Genomic DNA, 27,846 nt, shown 5'->3' with positions numbered 1-27,846 from the left:
TTTTGCGTTAGATAAATTTACAGCCCCTCTAGATCTCACCTTCTATGAATTTAAGATTCTTTTATGAGTCCCAGGACAACAGTTTCAGGCCTCATCTGGCTAGTTCTTCCTGGGAGTTGAGATGTATGAGGAAGTCAGACTAGATCTGTGGGAGGGAGAAGAGGCCCTGAAATTCACATGGGAGATTCTGCTAAGGAGGCAGCACCAGGTGTGGAAAAGGTGGCAGTAGGGATGATCCTGGAGTTGGGGGAAGGTGGCCTGAGAGGGAGGAGCCGCTGGATGGAGTCACACTCCTCTCTGATATCATAGGACTTGCCACCTCATCTTGCCCCAACCAACAAGGAAACCGATTGTTGACAGTCCTGCAATCCTAGCCAGCCTTGCTGGTGATTAGAATATGGAGAATTAGAGCAGATGCGATTGGTACCCCTCCCATATCCACTTACCTTTATCATTTCTGTGCATGCTGGCCCAACTTCTCATTGCAGCCCCTGCATCTTTTAGCCTGAGAGCTTTCTCTGGCTGCCAGAGCCCAGTCTGCCTGCACACATGCAGAAGTGGCAGGGGATTAACACCTCTTGGAAAAGCCCTCAACCAACGACAGGCGTCTAAACACTCTGGCTCCCTCTCTCTCAGATGGGATACCTCTGAGGTGCAGGTTCTCCACTGATTCCCAGCATTCCCCAGGGGAAGTAAGCTCCAGGTGACCATAGTGGCAACCTGCTCCTTCCCTCCCCGGCTCATTCCCTGCCTCTCTATAGATGGTTCTTGGCCTCGCCTCCGAAATAAACTACTTGCATTTGAATCCTTGACTCAGGGCTTGCCTCTGCAGGAACCCAAACTAAGATAGACATCATGTTTCCTACTTCTGTGAAAAATACCATTGGAATTTTGATAGAGATTGCATTAAATCTATAGATGGCTTCAGGTAGTATGGCCATTTTAACAGTATTAACTTTTCCAATCCATGAACACAGAGTATCTTTCTATTTATTTGTGTCTTCTTCAATTTCCTTCCTCAATGTCTTATCATTTCCAGTACATAGATCTTTCACTTCCTTGCTTAAATTTATTCCTAAGTATTTTATTGTTTTTGATGCTATTGTAAATGGGATTGTTTTCTTTATTTCTTTTTCTGGTAGTTGTTACTGTATAGAAATGCAACTGATTTTTGTATGTTGATTTTGCATCCTGAAACTTTACTGAATTCATTTATTAGATCTAAGTTTTTTGATGAAGTCTTTAGATTTTTTATATACAAGATCATGTCGTCAGCAAACAGAGACAATTTTACTTCTTCTTTTCTGATTTGTCTGCCTTTTATTTCTTTTTCTTTCCTAATTGGTCTGGCTAGGACTTCCAGTACTATGATGAATAAGAGAGGTGAGAGTGGGCGCCTTTGTCTTCTTCCTGATCTTAATGGGAAAACTTTCAGTCTTTCACCATTGAGTATGAGTAGCAGTGGGCTTGTCATATATGGCCTTTTTATTATGTTGAGAGTAGACTGGTGTTTGCCAGGGGTGGAAGGGTGGGGAAAATGGGGGATGTTGGTCAAAGAGTGTAAACTTTCAGTTATAAGATGAATAAGCTCCAGGGATCTAATGTCCAGCATGGTGACTATAGTTAACAATACCATATTGTGTACTTGAAAGTGGCTGTGGGAGTAGACGTTCTCACCATAACACAACAACAACAAAAAGGTGATTATTTGAGGTAAAGATATGTTAACCAAGCTTATTGTGGTAAACATTTCACAATATACACATGTATCAAATCATAACATTTACACCTTAAACTTATACAATGTTATATGTTAATTATATCTCGATAAAGCAGGGGGAAAAAAAGAGACAGATATTGTGTAAGATGATATGGGAGGGAGGAGGCAGTCACAGGCAGCTACCACCAGAGAGAAAAAGCGATAAGTCCTCAAAGGAGTTGCAGAAATGGGGGCGGGGAGGACCATTACACCTTCTCAACTGCATTTTTGAGGGGAGCCTGTTAATTCAATACTATATTTAAAATCAAATTATTTCAGCTTCATGATGAGTAAGAAGAAGAAGAATTTTTAGCACATTGTTCTTTTCTCTTGTTTTCTAATGCCTACATTTGGTACTCGTGTCCAGCAGCCAGAGATCCTAGTGTCCTTGGAAGGATCAATTTCCCTGACCTTCTTTTCTGGTCAGGATGACATTTAATGCTTTCCCTCCACCACTCAACTTTGGTTTGATTTATCACCTCTGGAAGACATTCAGAAACTTAAAATGAAAACATGTCATCTAACCTACTGTTTTTATTACGGAAAAATAAGAACACAGTTTCTTCATGTGTAACATGATTAATGCCCAGGATTCAATGTTGGTAGAATATGTGCATGGAAGATATTTTCCATTAAAGGAGACAGACTTATTGAGCTGCCATTCTCCCCGTATCCATTTGTAGTCAGCGGCATGTTTTTAAAAGATGGCTAACTGGACCAACGTGGGACACACGCACAAAAATACCTTTCTCCCCCTCTAAGTTCGTTAGTCATGATATAGATTAAGTCATAACCTTGGCTACCCTAATAAATCAATTTTTTCTATAGAGATTATAAACTCCACTCCTTTAGGATAGGAAGCAATTCTTACCTTTTGAATAATGCCTGAATGCCTAAGGTCTAAAACAGTGCACATAGAAGGTGCTCAATAAATGTTTGTTGAACAAAGAAAATAGAAACGACATTGAGAGCAGTCTGTTTGTGATAAGTATTTGCTGAGTCTTATAGCTATTCTCCTCTTTGTTTTTCTTGATGAGTTATAGCAAATATTTGATGTCCTTTGAATTGCAGGGTTAAAATGTGATCATTCATTTTGCCGCAAGAGCCTAAAGTCCCTTGCATTCAACTAGTCCTGCATTCTATTTACTGATAGAATAAAAATGGGATGCCTGCTTGTTACTTCCACGCGCTGTCCTAATACCTGTGCTGGAATTCTCCAAACGTTCTTCTCACTATGTAGAACTTTCTTCGTTTCCTGTCTTGCTTCCCACCTTTGCTCACCAGAGACACTAATGATGCCACAGTGGCTTTTTGCATCGTCCATGGGGCTTTCTTTAAACTTCTTGTCTCTGATCCCACCGTATTCCAACTAAATAAACGGAGTCTGGTACTCACTGAAAATAAACAGCAACTGCAAAAGTTTTGCCTCTTAAGAAAACCTCCGTGTTGTTCTCTGCCCTGCCTCATCGATTCTAAGATCTCTACCGCTTCCTTGTGTTCAGAAACCAGATTCTTCAGTTTGTCTTGGTTCAGTCAGACAAATCCTTTATTAAAAACATGACCTATATTTTTCAGGCCGTTGGAAGGGATAGAAGAGTTTGAGAAAGTGACTAAGGAGGGAAGTAAGGTTGATGCTATCTTTGATTCAATTTAATTGACTGCTTTATTTATGCCTTGATCTTTTTCTTTATAAAAATGATGGCATTTTCGATACTCTGCTCCAGGCAGCCTCCCAGGGGTGAGTACAGATGTGCTGAGCCGTTTGGCTGCCGTGTGGACCGACTCAGAGAGCCTCTTTTCTCCCTAATGAAGTCATCCCCTCTCAGCAGCCCAGCCTTTCCCATCACTCCATGGTGGAACTTGGCTTTGGCTTACATAGTTCCGTCGTGATGTAGATGGTCTTCCAGTTAAGTCCTGGAGAAATCTGCCCAACCATGAACAGGACATTTACAGCAAAGAAAAAAAAACTCTTTTATTGAAAGAAACATTTTACTGTAACATTTTGATTTGGGGGTTGGGGAGCAAGGGCTCGGTATCTGATTTCTGGGAAAAATCAAATTTTTCATGGCTTTCTAAGGGTATTTGTCTGTGTTTAACTTCTCCGAGTAATGTATATGCTTCAGGCTAAAGTGTAATGAGATTGTCACCATCACTTTGCCTTCTGTAGGGTTTATTTTTTTAAAGAAGGCAATGAAGACCTTATATTACTTCTGCATTTCCTAGAAAACCAAAGAGATTTTAAAGTGTTGGATAAAATGTCTGTCCCTAATCTGTAGATTAAAAAAAAATTTCTTTTCTTAATGAAGCAATCTTAGAGGGTTGGCTTCCTTTTTCTAGGGTCTTTGGAATTCATTAAAGGTGCATTTTTAATCTGTCACATTCCTTCACCAGCCAGGAAGGATATTTGCTTCATTGCGCCTAGGATCAGCCTGATCAGGGACTTGAAATGTGAACTCTGGTTTCTGAATGTGGATGGGACCGGAATCTTGTCAACCATAGTGCAGCAACAGACACTACCACATCTAGGAACAGTTCACCTGATCAATAAAAAAAGAGAAGCAGGAAATGTGATTCCAAAGGACCTCAGAAGGAGGCGCAGATGAAGATAATGAAATTCCCCAGAGACCCAGCTGCCATGTACACCTTTCTTCTCCAAGTCATTGGCTGGCTGCCTCTGACCTCAGCCAAGTTCCTCAAGACAACATCGAGGCAACGAAGCAAGGCACGTAAAGCTTCTGGGTTCTGGTTTCTTGTAGACACCAGCACTAGGAATGAAGATCTTGTTTTAGCTACACCTGGGACCATGGAGTTTACCTACAGAACGTCCCTAGTACAAGGATATGATTTAAAGGGGGATATACAGAATGATATTTTAATACTGTTTGATTCAGACTTGAGTGTAATAGGCAAATATAGTTGTAGTTATAAAAGCTGCAAAAAACATAATTTCTCCTTCAAAAACTTCTGATAATTTTTCAGACATGGGAGAATCCGAAATAACTGCTCTCTCATTCTCTTTTTCTTGATGGAAAGAAAGGAAGGAAGAAATAAAGAAAGGAAGGAAGGAGGAAAAGAAGGAAGGAAGGAAAGAAGAAAGGAAAGGAAGAAGGAAGGAAGGTAGAAAAAAAAGAATGAAAGGGAAAGAGATACAGAAGTCCTCAAGGACAGTTACATAGAAATAACACAGCTGTAGACTCTACCCTGAATGTATCTGGTACGTTCCTTCTCTATTATAGATAGCTAGAGGGGAAAGTCTGCCTTAGAGAAAGAAAGCAGATATTCAGCGGTGTCATTTTATTTTAATTATTTGACAGCCTAAAGAAGTGTTTAATTTTCTACATAATAATGTTACAAGCCAAAGTAAAGAACAGGCATGCAGTACAAAGCTTTTCAACATTGTCCGTGTTCTGACTAGCTAAGTCTGCCTGAGAAAGTGCCTTTGCCCTGGAGAACTACTCAGTCAAGAGTTGTGATATCTATGGACATTGTAAGGAACTATCAACATTGGAGGGCTAGAGAAACACATTTGGCAAAATAAAGGAAGATATCTCAGGATGTAAAGAGTATCTGAACCATAATTTTTCATCACGTTCCATCATGTACAGATGGCATTATTTATAGTGAATGTCAACTATTAACATTTCCTTGAAAATGGATATTAATCTGCTATTAGGTGTTTGTTTCTGCTCTAGATCTCCTTTGTAGAAATGTTTTACTTAACTGTATTATGAAGGGTAATAGAGAGATAATAAGCTTTGTAGATTGGCAGATCTACCGCTTAGAAAGAGGCCTTGGGCAGGCCACTTAAACTCTTTGGAACTTACCCAGGTTTACTAATATGTAAGAATGAGAATAATAATACATACCTTGAAGTGCTTCAGGGAAAGGTCTACCCTAATGCCTGGAGTATAAATTTCAATGAAGATTCTTTTATTTCATTTTTGTTCCTTTCTGAGTGAAGTCACCTTGATTATAAAGTTGCTCTGAGGAGCACCAAAAAGACCACTGGACCAGGAGTCAAGAGTTGTGTTCTGGTTACAGCTCTGCTATTAATTGTGTAACTTTAGGAAAGTCACTCTCTGGGCCTTAGTTTGCTATCTGTTACATGTGAAGGTTGAAGTCTGATTCTGTTCTATGATTCTGTTATTCTAAATATTTAATGGAACAGAATTTCAGTGCTAGGAATAGTAGTTTAAAAATGATACTAAGAAGGGGCCGGCCCCGTGGCTTAGCGGTAAAGCGTGTGTGCTCCGCTACTGGCGGCCTGGGTTTGGATCCCGGATGTGCACCGATGCATCGATGCATTGCTTGTCCAGCCCTGCTAAGGCGGCGTCCCACATACAGCAACTAGAAGGATGTGCAACTATGACATACAATTACCTACTGGGGCTTTGGGGAGAAAAAGGGGGAAAAAAAGGAGGAGGATTGGCAATAGGTGTTAGCTCAGGGCTGGTCTTCCTCAGCAAAAAAAGAGGAGGATTGGCATGGATGTTAGCTCAGGGCTGATCTTCCTCACAAAAAAAAAAAAAAAAGATACTAAGAAAAAATAAATCATTGTGAAAACAAACAGATTTCCAAATCCTATAATTAATAGTTATGTCATTCACTGTAGTGAGCTGATGAATAAAAAAAGAAATGAAAGATGCACATTTTGAGAACTGAAATTCTCCTGATAAACCTTCTACCTGTTTATGACTTAAGATCTATGATCATGCAAAACGCATACAACTTGCAAAAGGTGCATGACAGGGGTCTAGGCTGCTACAAGTTTAAAAGTATGAGCTTAAGCCAACCTACTCAAAGAAATTCAGCATGAAAATGGACTTTCTCCTTTAATTATCACTGTTGTGAGGTACTGTGTTTGATATAGTTTTCTAAGTGGAGACTTCAGAGAGAATTATGAGGATATTTCCATATTTGCATAGAAAGAGAAGTTTGCTATCCATTCCAATATCCCCAGTGTTAAACTGATGTGCACATTGGACTTATTTTGTTCCCATTGTATAAACTCATACTTGACTTCAAAGACAAGGAAAATACAAAGTCCCTCTTTTCTAAGGGGCAGAAATCCTTTGTGTCAACTGGTTGACCCTTTGCTCTGTAGGGTCCTATTGGAAATCTTTTGTAACATAATGCAGGGGACTCTTCCGTGTGCTGATGTTGTTTACATAGTTAGATGGGCCTGGCTGAAAAATCACATAAACTAGTGAAAGATTGTGGTCCCATTTCCTGAGCACAAGGAAGGTGACTGATACATCCAAGGAGTCTCTGTCACTCAGGAAAATTATTAGCTATTCAACCACGAGGAACACTTTGAAAGACTGAGGGAAAGGAAGAAGGAAGAACGCAGAATCTACATTTGTGTAGGGTTGTGGCAGAGGAAGAGGATCTGTTAGAATCCGACAAGGGATTTACTTGGGGGAATTTCCTGTCCAGCCCTTTATTACCAAAGTCTTTGTAGATTGCGCAGTGACGTTGGGCTCCCCCTTGGGCAGTTCCTGGGGAAGGCAGTGGGGAATTCTTACACTTTCCCTCTAGGTCTCAGAAGGATCTCGTTTTCCCAGTGTCTCTTTCAGGTTGGCAGAAGCTTCGAGCCTGACACTTCCCTCAGATGGGACAGGCAGGCTCTGTGGCCGCATAAACACGCTGTAACCAAGTTCTTTGCTGATTTTACAGAGTTTCATTTGCTCCCAAGAAGAACTGACGGTACTCAATTGTCTAGTGCTGGCCTGCCCCACAAGAGCCTGGGGGCTCCCTTCCCCTAACCCAGAACCGGCAGCTCGGGGGGAGGGGAAGTGAGGGTGGGGAGGGGTGGGAGGGCAGTGGTTTCCTCGCGCACAGCGCGATGTTACTTAGTGAGTCGCTGAATGGGGAGCGCTGCTGTCCCCGAGCCGATTGGTACTTCTTGTCAGGAAGAAACGCTAAGAGGTGGGAGTGCTTGGGGAGGGAGGCAGGCGGTCCCTACCGCAGGCGCGGGGAGCTGCCTTTCCGCCCCTCTGCCTGCTTTCCAAGCCTGGGCTCTTAGGACTGGCTGAAGCTGCGGAGCGCTTCAGGAGCCTGTGAATGAACCCTCCTCCTCTTCCTCCTCCTCCTCCTCGCTGAGTCTCCTCCTCGGTGCTGACGGTACAGTGATATAATGATGATGGGTGTCACAACCCGCATTTGAACTTGCAGGCGAGCTGCCCCGAGCCTTTCTGGGGAAGAACTCCAGGCGGGCGGGCGCAACAGCCGCGAACAGTAGGTGCTGCGGAGAGGCGCTGGGACCGGGATCCGCGGCAGCCCCGCATCCTCCAGCACCGTCCCGCACCCTTTCCCAGGCCACCGCGCGTCCTATGTGACCCGCCCCGACAACGCCGAGCCCATTCGCGCAGCGCTGCGGTGAATTTTTCCCCCCAACTGCAATAAGCCGCCTTTCAAGGTAATCACGTTTCTTTTGTTCCCCCTTAAAAAAAAAAAAAAAAAAAACTTATAGAAAAAAAAGCGAGCTTAGGAAAAAAGCACATTGTAATTGGTAGAAGGCTTTAATCAAGGCAAAGAGAACTAGCTGTAAGGCAAAGTTAAGAAAATATAGGCACTTTAAAAATGCAGGTAACTTTCAGAAGGACGTTTGGAGAGAGGAATACAGAGGCACCGTGATGCTGAAAAAGATCCAGACAAAAGAAGCCCGGGGTGGGGTGGGGGTAGAAGGACTAACGGAATTGGGGGAAGGGAGGGAAGAAAATTGTAGAGAACCCCTAGAAAAGTCGTGGGGTCTTGAGCTGGAGAGGAGGGAGGGACCCCCGGCACCTTGATCTTTTTTGTTAACCTGCTCGAGGCAAAAGTTTGAATGGGGACTCCCGAGACTTGCCCACATACAAGTCCCCGAAGCCGCGTTGGTGCAGGCCACCTGGTTCCCCTGGTGTGTGGTCAGTGCCTGGCGTTCCTGGAAAGCTGCTCCCGGGCAGCTCCTGACAGGGCGATCGGGCGCCCCAGGAGCCCGGGAACTGCGCGGACCTGCACCCCTCAGCCCGCAGGCAGCCTGGGAGGAGTTCCGGCCAGGAGAGGTGCAGGGTCCGCGGCCGCGCCTCTTTGGCGACTTAGGGGCTGTCAAGGCTCTCTGCGGTGCCTCCGGGTTCTTTTGTCCTGCGCGCCGTGCGCTGGGGCCGGCCGGGAGGGAGCAGGGGATGGGGGTGGGGTTGTTGCAGCGCCGCAGAGGTCTGGGAGGCGCCTGGGCGGGAAAAGCTTGCCCTGAACCGCAGGGATGTGCAAGAATTTTATCTCACCCTGAAGAGCGAAGTGCAGGTTTTCGCTCGTGTCTCAACGAGCAAACCAGCGCTCAGAGCGCTCTCCAGACAAAGGTGGCGCGGGGACCCGAATCTGGGGCCTCTAGGACCAGCCCTCTCACTCCGACTACAGCAGTGCTCCTTTTCCTTCCATCTCCCCAACCCCTCCCAGCTCTGGGCTCTAGTTGAGCAACTTTACAGGCGGGTCGGGCGGCCGCGGAGAGCGTGTGCCGGGAGCCCCTGGGCACGCCCTCGGCTGGAGCGTCCCACCGCCCTGCGGAGGCGTGGGCGCCGCCGGGCGACATCCCTGGTGCGTGCTGACTGGGGGGCATCAGGGTTCTCCCGCCTCGCTGTCTGTGTCACTGGGCGTGGAGCGATCACTGTGTTAGGCAGCGGAGAGCGAGGTAGAAAAATAATGTCATCGCTTAAACTCTTTGCTCTCGGAGCCAGCTGTGCCTCAGCAAGTCCAGCACGTCCCCGGGAGATGCTGCGGGAGGGAGGAGAAATCTACGCGGCTCCTGGAGTGTTGTCCCGCCGTGCGCACACCCACAGGCGGAAAGACAGTCTCCCTATCTGTGTCCCGTTTCTCATCTTTGTCTCTCCCTCTCTGTCTCCATCTTCTATGCCTCCCTTCCCCTCTCCCAGCCTCTGCTGCGCCTCTCTCGCTCCTACGTCCCCTCCCCCAAGGCTGACAAATGAATGGCTAGTGTGAAATCCCTGCCTCCCCTGTCCGCCGAAGCAGGCAAGGAGGGAGGAGAGAAGGAGGCGGTGCGCTCCTTGGGATCTGCCCCCAGTTGTCTTGTTTCGGGCTTGCAGAACCCAGATGTCTAGGAACCGGGAGTTTTGTGGCGGCTGTGGGCGCCCCCTGATGGAGAAATCCAGCACAACTGGAGAAAAATGAGCCCCTCCAAAACCAAGCGAGCCGCTTTCACAACCATATATTCAAGGATGGAGGATCCTAGCTTCTCCTTTAGTCTTTGGTTTTTCTACTTAAGAATCTGCAGCCTGCAATCTAGGGGTTTGGAGGACCCGGAAAGAAAGAGACCTTGTCTTAGCGAAGTGGAGGAGCGCCTTCTCCCGCGTCAGCTGGGATGTGCGCGGCTCTCTGGGCCGAGTCTGCAGCTTGGTGGACGAACACGCATGGCCGGGGCGGATCCAGGTTTTCGGGGGCTTGATGCTTCATCTTGGGCGTCACTTTAAGAAAGATAATACAGAATGCCTTACTTTTGGAAATTTTACTGAGGCCATGGCCACTTGAACCCAATGCTAGGTCCCCACCCCAGGACATTACAAAAGAAGGTCCCCTAATCCAAAGTTTACACTTCCTCAACTTCACGACACACGTCGAACGTGGAAATCTGGGAGAAGGCAGGCACCGGCAGGAAAAAAAGAGAAAGGAAGGGAAAGGAAGGAAGGCGACCGTAGAGAGAGGGGGAGGAAGGAAGGAACAGAGAGGGGGCAGAGGCATGCAAACAGCCGGGAGCGCACCGGCAGGCTTCGCTTCAGGTTTTGGACTGAATTTCGCCTCTCGTGTTAAGGTATTTTTTAATCCCACGAGCGATTACAAACGCGACTGAAGCGGCGTGCGAGGATGGAAGGGTGGGAGAGGAACTGGCCCCTCTGAGCGGCCGGGGCTGGGGCCGCCCCCTCTCGCTCAGTCCGCGTGGAGGGAGGAACCGCGCGGGGCGCTTCCCGCAGTGCGGGGTTCAGCAGCCGCCGCCACGTGGGCTGGGGCTTCGGCTCCCGGCCCGAGACGGGTGTGACTTCTTGGGCTCGGAGACAGCTGCACCGCCGAACCCGCACTCCGCTCGGCGCGGGACCTGGCGGGGCGCCTCCGGGTCCCCGCCCCAGGCGGGGCGGGGCCTCGCTCCTGCCGCGGGGGCGGGGCCCGGCTCGGCGCGGAGAGCCCAGCGGCCGCGCCCCCGAGCCTCGGAGACCCGCTGCAGCTGCAGCCCACCCCGTTTCTATGCAGACGGCGCTAAACACTTTTATTAAAAGTCTATTTGAATTTTTTTTCTTGCTTCTTGGAAGTGGTAGGAGGAGTTTTTGCCTTGCGACCGGGAAGAAGTAAAGATTTATTCCAAGCAAACTTTTTTGGCAGAAAAAGGAGACGACTTTATCCTGTGCTGCATATATTGACTTTTTAAATACGTCCAAGTAGGTTTAAAGACCATTTTTAGTCACTTACAGGCCAAGCACGTTCCAGACTGTCATAAAAGAGTTCGTCTAGAATGCCGAACGATTGCCGTTGGACAGGACTGATGGAATTCCGGAGGGCAAACATTAAGGGGCTGCGGCTGTAACTCGGGTCCCTGCGCCTCAGGAGCCGGAGCGCGGCCCGGCCCACAGTGGGAGCTCAGCACATATTTATGAAACGACTGAGCGAGGACCCGGGAACGTGGCGCAGACTAGACGCTGCCGCTTAGAGCTGCATTTTAAACTCTCCGTACTTCTTTGCTTTATCTTGGAAGAACAGGGTTTTAATGACCTCTTCGATCTCAAATTTGATATATCTAATTGATCCATTTTCCCTGTATTTTTGACTCCTTCTAAAAGCTGTGACAAATTATTTTAAGTACTGCTTGGCAATTGTGCCAAACCTATCGTGAAAATATTCAAAGTCGTAAAATAGGATGTTGTGAGTTTAAAATAAAAATAGGAAGGCACCAATGGAAGCAACAACTAGTTTTCCGAGATAAAATCTGTTCCCAGTTTGGGGAATGTGTAACTTGGAATATAAGAGCATATCAAGCAGAAGGTCTCAGAGACTGACTTCTAGTTCCGAGCTCTAAGCAAGGAACGGAATATTTAACAATTGTATATGCCTGTCCCAACTAATACTGCAAAGGGTTCCAATGGATTCCAAAGAGATTGAGCAATCACTTCCTCCAGCAGGAAGTCCACAGTACTTAATCTTGTGGGTGGTGGGAAGAGGGATGAGATACAAGACAATCGCTGAGGATTTATGAGGGAATTCCAAGTTTTCCTTTGCTATTCTTAGTAGATAAAAAAAGAAATTAAAAGCTATTCCTAAATTGTATTTCCTGCTTTTAAAAATGAAGTTTGAAAAGAATTCCCCTAGATTTATATATGTTAACAGACGTAGATTTCTTCTTCTGTTTCTCTGTGCTTGCAAAGTGGAAGGGAATACCTCTGGTATTCTAAGATACCTGTATCAGCACCCTTGCCAATTCTGTTTGGAAAAGACCCCAAAAGCTAATTTAAGGCTGAATATGATTAATGTTAAAGATATAGTCATTGCCCTCTCTGTCCTCATATTATATGTAAGTACTTTGTGGTTAATGATTGGTCACTAATTGAGGATCAGAGCCTTTGAGACCACAAAGATCAACCAACAGTGTCTCCCAACAGTCATATAACTAAGCTTTCCTTTCCTAGTGGGGTTTAAACATTTTTGTTGACTTAATTCATGGACAAACCATCACTAGACACTGTATTTAAAATAGGCTATTGCCCTGTGACTGAGCAGAACTTCTCAAGACACATGGTTCTTTTGAGGAAAAGAATGAATGACTGTAGTAGGCTATTATTTCACCACCCACCTAGAGAAACCAGTTAGGACTCACAAACGCTCATTGTTGGGGGTTCTTCGCTCTCCTCTGAGAAAACATGCTGATTGTTGCATAGGTCTGTACTTTACCAGAAAACACAAGGCCTGTACTCTCTCTGATTTGGAATCAGAACAAGGGAAAGTAGAGATAAATGTCTTGGCCAAGCTCCACTTGGATTAGTGAATTTGTGCCAGTTTTCTCTGGTAGCCTAGACTTGGTAAATTACATATACATACATTTATATATTTATATTATATATATATATTCTCCAGGATTTTTGACTCTGCTAAGTTCTTATCACTGAACGTGCCAGAGGTGGTTGTATTTCAGTAGTCAGTGCAAAGTATCTTTGTTTAATGTGTTTGTCAGTTATGTTTCCTGAAACTCCTCTGGGTAGATCTGTCATCTATGAAAAGGGTATAAATGCAGATCTACATTTAAATTTACCTTATTTCTGTATCTATATACATCCTACCTCATTCCTCTAAGAATTTTAAGAGGCGTTTATGTCTATAAAAATGAGATTACATAGCTTATAATAAATACATCTATAATATGTAAATTATAACTTTATTATTAAATTACTGAGCTGTTGGTACCTGTGATGTAATGGAAGGAGCACTAGACTTAGAATCAGAAAGCTTGAGTTGCACTTACCAGCTGAGAAAACCAGGATAAGACACAACTTCTAGACTTTCAGTGTCAAAACCTATTAAATAGATATAGAGTTATAAACATCAAAAGGGTAAATAACCGTGGAAAGGCTTTGGCAAATGAAAAACTCTAAAAATTAGTGGTGTTAATACATTATGTCTGTGGGACTCATACTGATCTAATTCTATAATCTTAATAATAACAGCATTACCTAAATCATGTATTTCCTACTAAATCTATAAAATGAATTGGATAGGGGCATATTGTTTTAAGAATTGTCTAGTTTCATTGAACAAAAGACAGAGTCCAGAAATAGACTGAAATGGACATGGAAATTCAGTGGGAAAACATTATTTAAAAAATGGTTTGGGTGCAACTGATCCACTCAAAGTAAGAGTCAATCTCTACCTCATTTCTTATCCTAAAATAAAGTTAAGATGGATCAAATATGAAACGTAGGGAATGACATTTAAAAAAACAACTAGAGGAACTCATAGGATTTTTAAAATAATAAGGTAGGAGTAGAGAAATTTGTTCTAAGCAAAAGATAAAAACGAGAAGCCATCCTAGAAAAGATTGATAAGTCTGACTAAATAACAATTAAATTATTTACACAAAAACAAAGAGCACATTTGGAAAATATCTGCAACATATGAGTGACAAATAGCTATTAACTTTTTTGATATACCAAGAACTTTTACAAGTAAATAAAAGACTGCAATCTATCAAAAAAAATGGCAAATGTTATGTATAGGCAGTTGGCAGAAAGAGAAATGAAAATGTTTTTTAATCATATAGGAAGTTGCTCAGCCTCATTTATAATTAAAGAAATAGTAATTAAAACAACAATGATATGCTCTACTAGTTTTTTCATCAATCAGAACAGTGAAGATGGAAAAGTTGGATGAAAGTTTGTGTTGACCGAGTTGTGGGGAAGCTGGATCTCTCATATACTACTGTGGGAATGTAAATAGGTTCATCTTCTCTGGAAAATAATTTGGTAATAACTATCAAAATTTTTGGAAATGCATATACCCTTTGACCCAGCAATTCCTCTTCTAGATATTGTCATATAGATAGTGGTACAAATGTCACCCAAGACAAATGGACAAGGATGCCCTTTGCAGCATTGTTTCTAATAGCAAAAATTTAGAACGACCTTAAAGGCTCATCACAGGAAGTGGCAAAATGAAAGATGCTACGTTCATCTAATGGAAAACTATGCAGTTGTTAAAAATAACACAGAAAAACTGTATTTGCTGATTTGGAACATTCTCCAAGATAAATTGTATTTTAAGTGAAGAAAGTAATGTACCCAATAGTGTATATAATATGCACCTAATTATGTAAAAAATGGGCATATTCATTCATTCAACAAATATTTACTGAGTGTCCTGGGCATTGTGGATACAGCAGTGAACAAAACACCAAAGACTGCTCTCTCGGAGCTTATAGTATCGTGGGTGGAGAAAGGCAATTTCCAAATACGTAAATAAAGTAGTGATATGTGCTATGATGAAAATAGCACATGGGAAAGGGAATTGGGAGTGCAGCATGTTTTAGATAGAGTGATGAGGAAGCAGTTCATCAGGCAGAGAACTAAGGGGCAATGACATGAAACAGCTTAGCCAAGTCCAGGTTCAGGAATCCAGTCACAGGTTAGTGATAAATTCATGTGGCTGCATTACTCCTGTGAGGTAAATTCATGAGATTTCATGTTTACATCACGAGATTTGTCTCTGCATTACAGCGATTCCTCCTGTGAGAAAGCACCCAGGAGCAATATGATAGGCACTGCTCACTATGTTTACTTTGTGGCTAAGGTGTCCCAGACAGTTGGTTTCTAGGGTAACTAATTTGAAGACTGGAAGACACAACCACAATGTCTGCATCCTTAAGTCACCCTTTGCTCAGAGGGGCTTCCCCAAGATCAAGGAAGAATATTAAATATCAATTTACTAGAACCTTGCTTTCCTCTTTGTTTGAGACAGCCCACCCCTGCCATGACACTTACCCTCTCTGCAGACATTTCTCATAGATAGTCTGTTGACCTTGTCTCTTGTGTCTCTCAGTCAGCTGTGCCTTGATCGTTCAATGACTTTCTCCTCTTCTCATTGACTTCACTGCAGTAGAAGGCTAATTATAGGCACTGGCTGTCATATCTCCCAGGTCTTTCTATGCAGACAGACTTGTTATCACTAACAGATTATGCTTACAAGACAGACATGGAAGAACGGAAGAATGGGAAAGGGGGTCGGAGTGGTGCTAAAAACAAAGACAGAGGCTTTAGAAAGTTTTTCATTTACTAAGATCAAATGCAGAAGGCAAATAGTGTGCCTTAACAACCATGAACATGGACATAGCCTTAAGAAAATTAGGGAAATGGAATGAATGCCAGTGGACTCCAAGGAAGAGGCCATGGAAATGTAGTTCTGAAGCAACTAAGGTCAGTAAAAGCACTCTGAGATATTTACTAAAGAGATTAATGACCATCCTTTAAATCAAGGGCTGCAAACTCAGGTGTCTACAGGAAACAGTGGAAATGCATGAGAAGCCGCGTGGGGCCTGTGATAACCCTGAATGCACAGAGCCAGCGTGCTGCTTGCTGAGTGCTGATGATTGGCAGTTAGACTATGGATCTAGAGTTGCTGGGTCTGATTTTTCGAAAGAAGTCAGAGATCTGAGGCTTAGTGTGAAAACTCCAATTTTTAAATGTTGGCAACTTATTCAAACATATTTATGCAAATATAACTTATATTTGCATGACTGATCTCTCTCTTGTATTTTTAATGCACTGGCTTCCTTTCCTGGCCTTGTCTGAGGGACAATCTAAAAGCAAGTGAAGAGTATACTTGTTATATAGATAAAAGACAATTTTCCCTCTCCCCCAGGAAGAAAGGACGCTTTTATAAGGATGAACTATGGCACAAAGAGTCAGACTTTGAGTTTCTGTCTTGGATAGGACATTGGGATACAGAAGACTAGTTCCTGGGTCAGGATCACACCTGCTCTGGTTTTGTTATGAGATCCGACACTCTAGATACTGACAAACTTCAGATATTATTGTGTCGTGGTAAATATTCAACTGGACTGATTTAAATGTATTTCAGGTGTTATTAGCCTGCTTGCCTATATTCTTAAGAGATTGTTTGCACTTCTCTTCAAAGTGTGTTTCTGAATGGAGATGGAGGCATTGGTCATGCATTTGGTCTGCAGACCTTCCTCAAGGGTCTACTCTGAACCTGGCACTGTGGCAGTACTGTGGGAATTAGTAGGTTAAATATGACACTAGCTCTGCCTTCCAGAAGCCCACTGTTCTACAGAGGAGATAAAACATGTTTACAAGGAATGATTCAAAGCACACAGCAATAAGTTATAGGGCAATTAATTGTAAGTTATTGTACACTGCTTCTATGGTAACCTAGGTTATAATTTTCAAATCTAAGAGCTTCGAATACTTTTCTTTTTACTATTAGTGATATGAAACTAGGAAGAGAACACCTGTAGGAAGCCTGAACTAGTAACACTAACAAGAAATATTGAGAGCCCATCCTGATGGTCTAGAGGTTAAAGTTCGGCACGCTCTGCTTCAGCGGCCCAGGTTCGGTTCCCAGGCACAGAACTACACCACTGATCTGACAGTAGACATGCTGTGGCAGCAGCTCACATAGAAGAACTAGAAGGACTTACAACTAGAATATACAACTATGTACTGGGGCTTTGGGAGGGAAAAAAAAAAGAGAGAAGATTACAACAGATGTTAGCTCAGGGCGAATCTTTCCCTGCAAAAATAAACACATACATACATAAATAGAGTACTCAATACACTGTGTATCAGTGACCTATATTTCATATGCATTATTTTATCGATTCTCATAATCACTCCAGTAACTAAATACTACTTTTCACAATTAAATAGCCACTGAAAATGAAACAGTTAGTAACCTACCCAGAATCATAGAGTATAAGCAGAGGATTCAGAACTCGATTGAGGGCTATTTGACAATGGAGCCCAGACTGTTAACATTATCCTTATAAAAGTTTCCTGAAAAATAGAAAAAAGAAAAAAATTGAGAACAATTTTTCTTTAAGAATGATAGGAAGTTATTGTTTATAAGTACATTTATAGAAAGATTTCTTACTTGGATTCATTTAATACTCATGGACTGCCTCTTGTTTAATAGCGTTCTATGATACAACCTAAAATTTCATTGTGTTTGGAAACTTTAAACTATATGTGAAATTGATATCTTTATTTTTTTCCCTGAAATATTGTAATGATATTGAGATATGGGTGTATACTTCCTGCTTGCTGTGGTATCTCAGAAGATATCCAGAAATGTAGAAACCTAATTTCCCAGTTAGTGTTTAACAATGTCTATTAGCATATCCCAGTAATTATATGATAAATAATTAACTCAATTCTCAAGGTTAATTTAGGATTAGCAATAGTATGCTTTTCATTGTGAGTTGTCAAATGGCCTATCTCTGGAAAATAGATATAAAATGTATTAGGTTAAAAAATATGCTTTACTGGGGCCGGCCCGGTTGCGCAAGCAGTTAAGTGCGCGCGCTCCACTGCAGTGGCCCGGGGTTCGCCGGTTCGGATGCCGGGCACGCACTGACGCACTGCTTGTCAAGCCATGCTGTGGCGTCGTCCCGTATAAAGTGGAGGAAGATGGGCATGGATGTTAGCCCAGGGCCAGTCTTCCTCAGCAAAAAAGAAAGAGGAGGATTTGCAGATGTTAGCTCAGGGCCGATCCTCCTCACAAAACAAACAAACAAACAAACAAAAATATGCTTTAGGAAACATCTAGAATTTTATATGTTTTGTTTTGGTGAGGTTCTGACACTTATTTCAAGATATATAAAATAAAGCAATCAAATGGAGAAGAATATCAAGGAAAAAGGAATAGCTGTCATAGATTATGCAATTGATCTTGAGCCCAAATGGACTTGGATTCTTACATTTTCTTCTTTTCAATCCAGGTTTCCTAAATAATACAAAATTTAGATATTTTCTAAGGAAGATGTTAGGAAGTTAATTCAGGCACCAACTGAAATATGTGTCAGTTATGATGCTTTCAGCTACAAGTAAAAAAAAGCCCTGATTTTATTGGGTTTAAATAATAAAGGAATATATTATCTCATATAAAAAGAAGTTCAAAGATATGGGCCACTCTAGGCCTAACACTTGACGGCTTAAGCCATGTCTCTCCTGATTTTTTCTCAGCTTCCCAGAGGCTATCTTATAGATGCAAGATGGCTATAACCATTTGAGAAGAAATATCCTATCGTAACAGTGTCCAGTGAAGAAAACAAACAGTGCTTCCTTTTTTCTCTCCTTAAGATGAATATGCTTTTCCCAGGAGCACCCCCTCCACCCCTCAACAGAGATCCCCTCACATCTCATTGGCTAAAATTGTAAATATACTCATTCCAACAGCAATCATTGCCAAAAGGAATGGGACCAGTGTTACTGACTAGGATAATCAGATCATCCCTTGGGCTGGAGTTTGACCCAGCTCCTCTAAATGTATGGCTGTGTGAAGGAGGGTAGATGCTAGAATGGAATCCGAGTTCTGTTAGAAAGGAGAAAGAGGAATGGCTCCTGGGTAGCCTACCAACAATGGCTGTTATAGAATAGTTCTACTAAAGGTAGTTGAGAAAGGAACAACGGTGGAGATCAAATAGTCTGCAGTTGTTCTGAAACTGGCTCTTTGTTTTCTAGATGGTCCCCAACACCAGTAACTTATCCTCCTCATAATTACAGCTTCATAGAAATTCGAGCTGGAAGGAACAATTCTGAGACCCAGATTGTTAAATATCTTCACCAAAATCACACAATAAATTAATGGCAAAGCCAGGGCAGGGTTTCTTGACTCTCAGAATAGGGTGTTGTTGGAAATGCTTTAAAACTCATGGCAAGAACTGGTCTTTTTATGTAATTAACAGCTCCTTATAATACGTTTATTTTGTTTGTTCAGCCTCCTAGAAACTAAATGAAGTCTGTGCTTTAAAAAGCCTACTGAAGTCCTTATTCTCTGGTTGATACCATGTGCATGAACCACCAATAAGTTCCTTCTCACCTCACATTTGACACGAATCCCTTTCTTTCAACGTCTTTTCCTATTACTTCCCCACCTTCTCTTTCTCCATCCCTGACCAGTTTCCTGTTTCTAAATAGACTTTGTGGTCACCCCTCCCTCTCTGTGCCAGCTCCTAGCCACTAGTCACTTAGGCTGTGGTCTTTATTGTTCTTCCTACAGCCTACCCAGTTGTGGTTGTCTCACACATCCATATTGTTATATGTCCCCAAACTGCGTTCTGGGATTATTTTGGTAACTACCACATTGGGTCAGAGTCGAACAAATAATTAAAGTGTTGGGACAACTTCTCGTCTTGCAGGTTCCCTCCTACTTTTACAATCTAAGAGGAGCTACTTCTTGTATTCTTATTACATACAAAGCACAAATAGCGTGTGATTTATGGCCCACCACAAACCTGAATGCTGATGATTTACTTTGTATTTTTCCTCGTTTCTAGGACAAGATGTTGATAAATATAAAGAGCATCTTATGGATGTGCTGTACCTTAATAGCAACCCATGCACTACATAAAGGTGAGTGTGGTAACGATTCCTTTGGGACTAAGTGAAATGAAAATTTAAGTACTGGGGCATGGAATGGCAATATGGAATCACTGGAATAAAAGATTAATTTTTTATCTATTCAATGCTGAAACTTTTAGCTAAAATATTAGTAGGCTGAAAATAATGGTTTAAGTAAATCAATTAAAACAAAATAATGAACAAGATGCTGAAGAAGCAAGTGGGCTTTCTGTAACTTCCCAGATTACATTCAGACTGTGCAAAATGCTCATCTGTGGCGTTGGGCATATTTTTAAATTCTGTCTTCTCCAGTACTACTCAAAGACTTTCCTGTAAGAAAAGAAAGACTGTCAAACCCTCAAGAGCCTAGAGTTTGAGAAGAGTCAAGAAGAGAAAGAGAAGGCTGATAGCTAAGATTTGCCCCCATCTCCTTTTCTTTTCTTTCACTTTTTCTCTTTCTTTTAAAGTAACTGGGTACGTGCACATGCAGTTTTTTTTTTTTTTTTTGCTTTAAATTATGAATCAACCTAATGAAAATTCTATAATTCCAAATGTGAGGACTGTGGTCCATGAAGAAAGACACTGCCCTGAGCTTCAGTGATCTGCTGCTGTCTAGTGTACCCTCCAGACCCAGCTTCCGCTTCCTTCTCACACTCACTCTGTGCTTCAGGCTCTCTGAAATAATTTGCAATTCCATGCAGAGACTTTCATGTTCCCTGTTTTTTCACGTGTAGTTCCTTCTGCTGGCAGTCCCCTCTCTTGTTCTCTACAGTTCTACTTCAATTCATTCTTCAAGACTCAAAGTTTAAGTATCACTCCATCCACCCATCCATCCAGCCATCTATTTATTCATCCATCCATTCCACTGCCCATTCATTGATCTACCCATTGACCATATTATTTGATACCTTCCACTTTATTTTTTCGTATGAGAGGCAGAAGTTGAAAACTTAAGAACTGCATACGACAGATTTGCCAAGATCATAGTGGGATACACAGCTGTAACTTGTGAGTCAACACAAGTACTTTCATCCTAAGGTTTTTTTATGTTTATCCCTAGGCACTCCAAAGGTCAATGACTAACATTAATGAACACCTTGTCTACTGGTTATTGGCTTTATTTATTTATTTATTTTATTTTTTTTGTGTGAGGGAGATCAGCCCTGAGCTAACATCCATGTCAATCCTCCTCTTTTTGCCAAGGAAGACTGGCCCTGAGCTAACATCCATGCCCATCTTCCTCTACTTTATGTGGGACGCTGCCACAGCATGGCCTGACAAGCGGTGTGTCAGTGTGCGCCTGGGATCCGAACCCGGGCCGCACTTAACTGCTATGCCAAGAGGCCAGCCCCTTATTGGCTTTATTTTAATGCATGCAGAGCTCTTTGCTTTAACAATACCCCTTATATTAATTATTGAGCATTGACCTAGTTAGTTGGATATTCCTCTAATATTAATAAATGGAGTCAGGCACAGTCATGAGTAAATGAATGAACAAGAGAGTGATATTTATCACCTAAAAGAGTGATAAATTCCCATATTCTAAATCTGGCATTTATTTGGCCAATATCTGTGCTTGTGTTTGGTTAAATTGTGTAGATGGAATTTATATCATCCTTGCTCTGCAGAATTTACTGGCAAAGAATGAAAGGTAATTGATCATTCATTATTTAGAGACTTTTCCCTTACTGTACTCATTTAAACCACAAACCATCTGGTGGGAACAGTGAACTTTTTGTTAGCATTCATTTTTATTACTTGCATTGTCAGAGTTTCAGATAAGTTCTTGCAGGTAGCAGGTTTTTTTTCTTTTTTTTTTTTTTTTTGACATGCATAGTCTATAAACATTATCCTCTGAACTACTAAATTTCTTTCTTAAAATATTTAGATTTAGTGAACTTAGTTCTTGTGACCCAGTGCATTAAGACTCAAGATTTCATACACAAAAGACTTGACCACACAGCTTTTTGTAAATGCTGTTGTTAAGACTGGATTCTACATGAATATATATTTATATTCCACCGAAGCTTTTAATTTTCTTGTATCTATAAACATCCAGAACAATAAATAACCCTAGGGAAATTTGCCTGTTGACATCATTTTGTTCCAATATATCTTTTCATTACAGCACAGTTATCGAGCAATGCGCTAAGTTTCAGAAACCTCCTGATTGGATAGATTGGGCTGAATCCTATGTCTGCCCCTACACATCTAAAATTGTGGAAAGAACTATAATTTAGTAATAAATATTAAGGAATTGGATGTTATTTATCTTAAACTTATTTTTAAGAAGGTGATAAAGAATCTCATAATTTATACCATAATTGAGGTTGATGGTAAAGCTGTTTTTTCTTCATTAAAAGAGCAATACTTTATTTATGTGCAAGATTTCTTGATTAGGTGTAAGGAGACGTGTTCCCGCCCGGGTCTTTCATCAGCCAGCTGGGAACTTGAGTGTCACTTCCTCTCAGTGGAGCATCCTTAGTAAGGGATTGGACCAGTTTCACTCTGAGTGTGAGCTTTAAGTAAGAGAATTTATTTTGTAAGCCAAGGAGGCCATTAAAACTGGAATTATTCCCCTGCTATTATATTCCAAGGTGCTAAGAGTCTTAGTAACATTTTAAAGATTAACTTAGTGCAGCTAAATAGCGCACTTCATTTTATTTTTATTTAATCTTGTTAAGTGCCTTAAATCCTGTTTTGGACAAGCTATATATAGATTAGTAAAATAGAAACCTAAAAAAGAAACTCATGACAGCAATGACCATTATGAATTTGGGATAGATTAGTGACTTCTATCATAAATATAACATATATAGTACACACAATACTGTAGTAATTATTTCAGATTTATTTGTATCATATGAAAGATTTTGTAGGCCAGTCTTTTTGAAGTTATATTTAGATCTTTAGCAATAGAGAGTATTTTTTCCTTAAAGAGCATAATATCTCCATAACTTCCTGCAATTTTCAAAATGACTTATCCCCAACTGAATCCACAGGGCCACATTGACAGCTGTATCATTTCTGATGCGTGTCCACATTGAGATGTGTGTTACCAATACCTTTGACCACTGACACACTAAGTGTTAGACACACGTCATTTTATTAATTAAGAATCATTATTTCACACCACCTAGAGGCTATTATTAACTTGTTCATCATATTTTCATGACGTGGGAGTTGTGTGTGTATTAACAATAATTTCTCTTATTGCTTCTAATTTCTTAACACATTGTCTAACCAATTAGTAAAGACTGGAAGATGAGGGAAAGAGGAGGGGGAGAGGGATGGATTCCTGTAAGAGTGAAAGAACATTTTCTTTTGCATGAAGTAGTGTTAAGTTGTAGTCAATGTATTCTTTCTCATTAAAAGTTTAAGAGCTTAAACGGAAAGACATTCTGCAGATTAATACTCGAGGAGGGTTAAGTGAACAGACAACAGACACCGTCTTTCCCCCCAGGGTATAATCAAGAGGTAATGTTTCACTGCAAAGTGATTGCAACTGGATTGGTCATTAGGATGAAAGTGTTTGGTTCAAACACTGAACCAAAAGAGGGTCCTTCAAATGTGAGACTTCCTGTGCTCCAGCCTACTGAAGTACTTTTCTTTATTTTCACTGCCTCTTCGAATTTTATTTTCATTTCCTCTAAGGTAAGGAGGCAGTTATCTTAACAAATGTTTTTTGTCTTCTGACCTGTAGACTTAAATTCTCCTTCCCACTGCTCTTCCTAACCTGGGTTCAGTCTTTAAACCCGCAGTGCCGAGTCTGGTCTCCTCTTGCCCTGGATTGCCTATCTTTCTATATACCTGCCTTATTTTATCACTTATTTGTTCATGTCGCACACTAAGTTACAAATGCTTTAAAATGAATGCCATAGTTTTAGTCCATAAAAATGAGCATTATTAATCCCTGTCTTTGTTATAAAACATTATTGAAATTGTATACTGTCCTCTGTATATAAAACCATTCTAATTATTTCACATGTTGAAGATGTAACCGAACTACTGTAAGGCTTTCTTATCCATTCACATATGTAATAGACTGAGTTTGGGTGTTCATGACTGTTAATTTGGTATTTTGTCTTTCTTCCAGTCAAAGTGGAAAAAAGCCCACCTGTTAAGGGCTCCCTCTCTGGAAAAGTCAACCTACCTTGTCATTTTTCAACCATGCCTACCTTACCACCCAGTTACAACACCACCAACGAATTTCTCCGAATCAAATGGTCTAAGATTGAATTGGACAAGAGTGGAAAAGATTTAAAGGAGACTACTGTTCTCGTGGCCCAAAATGGGAATATCAAGGTTGGTCAGGGCTACAAAGGGAGAGTGTCGGTGCCTACACACCCCGAGGACGTGGGTGATGCCTCACTCACCGTGGTCAAACTGCGCGTCAGTGACGCAGGCGTCTACCGCTGCGACGTCATGTATGGGATTGAAGACACACAAGACACCGTGTCATTGGCTGTGGATGGTAAGGCTTTCGGAATGTTTAAGGAGGTAGTATAACATAATACCTGTTTCAGAAGTGTGGTGAAACAGTATTCAAAAGTAACTATTGTTTAGGGTTTGGACAAGTGGAAAAAAACATCAATTGTCTCAATAGTCCATGTCTTTCACCAAAAATGAACTGTTATTTTTTTGAAGGTCAAGGAAGGTGACATTTTGTGCAGCAACTTCATTGATTCGATGTAGGAAAGTACATATACTGGAAATAATAAATACCTCAAGACATGGTATATAGGTCAAGAATCATTACTTCACTATGGAGACCTACCTAAATGATTACATTATAAGATGTAAATACTGGTCTACATTTTGTTTTAATTTTTTACATATGTGTGTACGCACATATACACACACACACATACACACATATACATATATGTACACTCACAAAAAAAACATTTTGCTCCTATTTCTCACTCTCCTAGCATGATTATCAAAATTTTTGAGTTTGCTTTTAAGAAATATAAATTCTTTCTTAACTTACACTGAAGAAATAAAGCACTTAAGAAGTTCCATGGTACACATCACAGTGCCTTAAAAAGGCCAGAACTCAATAAAAATTTGAATTGGATCAAAACAAGAACTCAGTGATTTTTTTTTTAAGTTAATACACTAGTTGTTATCCATTCAGTCTTGCAATGAGACATTTTAGTTTTAGCCCCCTTTTAGTGATGGTTTATATGTCATTTGAATTTAAGTTAGGAGACAAAGCAAAGAAAAATTGCTTTAATTGGGTACACACATAATGCCATAGCTCTTGGAAGCAGAATATTTTGGCAAGTTATTAAGCAAAATTCTAATACCCAGACATGATGGAACAGAGTTTTCTTCCAACCCTCCATTTCCCTATAAAATATTTACCTTTCAGGAATATATACAAAGGGTTTTATTAAAACTCTTTCTTGTGTAGCCAAAAGGAAATACTTTGAATTTCAGATGCAACAAATTAATTTTTTGAACATCCTTTTATGTTCGGATTCTATTGCTCTCTTCTATAAACCTATTTTTATATTGTCTAGGCATCCACTAAATATCCTGGGCTTTTTACCTTTCTATCATTTATTTTAGTGAGCCTAGGATTGTTTTCTTCTACTGATATTTCTCTCTCTCTCTTTTTATATATGTGTGTGTGTGTGTGTGTGTGTGTGTATAGTAATGTTGGATACATGCTATATATAAATTTATTTATATATATGCTTGTGTGATTTTAAAATCTCAAAAGGAGTTTAACAACTTCTTACAATTTTCATCATTAAAGAATTAGCAACGGATTTGCCCCTTGCCCCTCTGAAACAATGAAAATCCTCCACTTAATCTCCTTAGCCCCATGTGGTCTTCAAATTATCCCAACAATTGCAGATACTTATACAGACTGATGTTCCCTGCCCTGGTGGTGGTGGCCCCTTTGTGCCCCCTACTGCCAATCTTCAGTGCACATGGAAGATTTTTAATTACCAAGAAGACTATTTGAAGCTTTGATCAACATAAGACTAATTTAAAAACATTCAAATTCTTGCTTAAGCCTTAGAGATTATGATGAACTCTCTCTCATACTTACCAGATAGCACCATATATACGTCTTGGTCCTTTTAGAGTAGTCCTTTAAAGGTACAAATTTTCTGAAAAGCATTTGGGAAATTTCATGAATATTGGAAAAGAGAAAATGAATGTTAGTTGTCAATGCATCTACTTGGTGCCTGCGTCGATCTTTTTGTGTTGACACTTATAAGAGATGCTTGTGTATAACATGGCTAGTCTGTTCCCAGGAGTTACTTTTTAGGCACATACCTGTCTTGGAAGAGAGAGACAATCTAACAATGGGAGCATGGGAGGCAGTTTTATAGCCGGAAGTCGGGCTGTGAGAGATAGACCATTGTCAACCCCGAGAAATTACTAGGAATAAAAAGACATTGGAAGATACCTTGGAAGCCAAATTTCATTCTGCATAACAAAAAAAAAAGTTGTCTTAAATGATATGACCCTTAATCAAATCTGATCCATAAGACCTAGTTGCCCCAATTTCTATTTTCCAGTGACTTCCCAAGCACGTTAGTTTGATTCACTTTCCTGTCTTATAGAAATGAGTCACCATATTTCCTCCAGTTAAAAATAGAGATGCTCTTGTTGAAGTGGAAGGGGAGCACCCAGAGCTCCACCCTCTCAGCCCTGTGACAATTCCTTGAGCCTCGGAGCACAGTTCAAGAACCACTAGTTTATGAAACTCCTAAAACACAACAAAGTGGAATTTGAGACAAGTACCAGAATGCCTGGCTTCTATCTCAGGAAATCTGGAGAACTTTACTTCAGGCTTTCTTTGGGATAAAAATTGTACATTTTATCTGTCATAGTGGAGACCCTAAGTTATGCTGGACAGATAGTGAATATGATAAATACTTAGGTAGTACTTAGGAGCCTATCCAACATTAAACTCTTTACCTAATTTGACTTTCATATCAATCAAATAAAATAAGCAATATTAGTTACACTTCATGGGGGAGGAAATTAAGGCTCAGTATATGATTAAGGGGAAAGTTAGTGATTGGAACAAGCCTTCTCACCTATACATAGTCCAGTGTCTTTTCCATCTTAGTATATTGTCTCTGGATGTTTCATGTTTGGTGGAAGTGGTGTTAGTGAATGTTCCGTGTGCTTCTATTGAGTTGGCCCTCGGTAAAATCATGAAGTAGAAGTTGATCTTGCGCCCCCTTAACTCTTTGTATCTCCTGCAGCATCTAATCCCTTTAGGTGTCCAGTGTTCCCATGATGGCCTGAATACTACCCGTAATTAGGACAACTATCCACCATGTGAGATTTAGTGGCTTCAATCTTTTTCTTAGATTGTTCACATGCGAACAGAAAATTCCTGGCTAGAAAACTTTCTAATGGAGCAGAATGGGACCCTGGATGAATGGCATTTCTGATCACCCTAATTTTGCATAATGCTACATAAAGTAAAAATAGAGAATTATCATGATGTTATTACCATGTTAGCAGTTAATTTGATGCATTGCTCCAAAGAGAAACTTTGCACAGTATGGTGGGAGATTTGAACATGCGAGTAATTGTTGGCTGCTATCTTTGCAGGGGTTGTGTTTCACTACAGAGCGGCGACCAGCAGGTACACTCTGAATTTTGAGATGGCACAGAAGGCCTGTTTGGATGTTGGGGCGGTCATAGCAACCCCAGAGCAGCTCCACGCGGCCTATGAAGATGGATTTGAGCAGTGTGACGCGGGCTGGCTGTCCGATCGGAGCGTTAGGTGAGAGGTCTGGGGGCTACAGGCTTTGATTCATTAATTCAGGAGTGAGAATAAAGTGCTACTTACTAGTCCTTTATTTCCCCAGATACCCTATCCGGAATCCTCGAGAAGGCTGTTATGGGGATATGATGGGGAAGGAAGGAGTCAGGACCTACGGCTTCCGGTCTCCTGCTGAAACTTATGACGTGTATTGCTATGTGGACCATCTGGATGGTAAGATG

General features: G+C 41.3%; 1 protein-coding gene and 1 long non-coding RNA gene across 5 annotated transcripts in view; one reads left to right on the top strand and one right to left on the bottom strand.

Annotated features, from left to right (window-relative positions):
- The first annotated feature begins 7,596 nt into the window (after window positions 1-7,596).
- VCAN (versican) overlaps window positions 7,597-27,846 on the top strand; it is a 105,671-nt gene continuing 85,421 nt past the window's right edge. For 2 of the 4 annotated variants that reach the window (XM_087430082.1, XM_087430081.1), the window contains exons 1-5: window positions 7,597-8,177; window positions 19,794-19,869; window positions 23,954-24,331; window positions 27,451-27,625; window positions 27,711-27,838. In XM_087430082.1, coding sequence (XP_087286208.1) covers window positions 19,800-19,869; window positions 23,954-24,331; window positions 27,451-27,625; window positions 27,711-27,838 — 751 coding nt within the window. In that variant the 5' untranslated portion in view covers window positions 7,597-8,177; window positions 19,794-19,799. The remainder of the gene's footprint in view (window positions 8,178-19,793; window positions 19,870-23,953; window positions 24,332-27,450; window positions 27,626-27,710; window positions 27,839-27,846) is intronic. The other 2 variants (XM_004420391.3, XM_004420392.3) reach the window with 2 other exon arrangements.
- Window positions 8,262-10,833, bottom strand: LOC147917352 (uncharacterized). The gene is made up of 2 exons (XR_015552031.1): window positions 10,510-10,833; window positions 8,262-10,215 (listed from the first exon to the last, which is right to left on the bottom strand). It is a non-coding gene; the product is annotated as an uncharacterized LOC147917352 (long non-coding RNA).

This window comes from Ceratotherium simum, chromosome 4, assembly GCF_057802395.1.
Source record: "Ceratotherium simum simum isolate JZ-2026a chromosome 4, ASM5780239v1, whole genome shotgun sequence".
Lineage (NCBI taxonomy): Eukaryota > Metazoa > Chordata > Mammalia > Perissodactyla > Rhinocerotidae > Ceratotherium > Ceratotherium simum.
The sequence above is the reverse complement of the archived record's forward strand: the minus strand, read 5'-3'. Positions and strand labels throughout refer to the sequence as shown.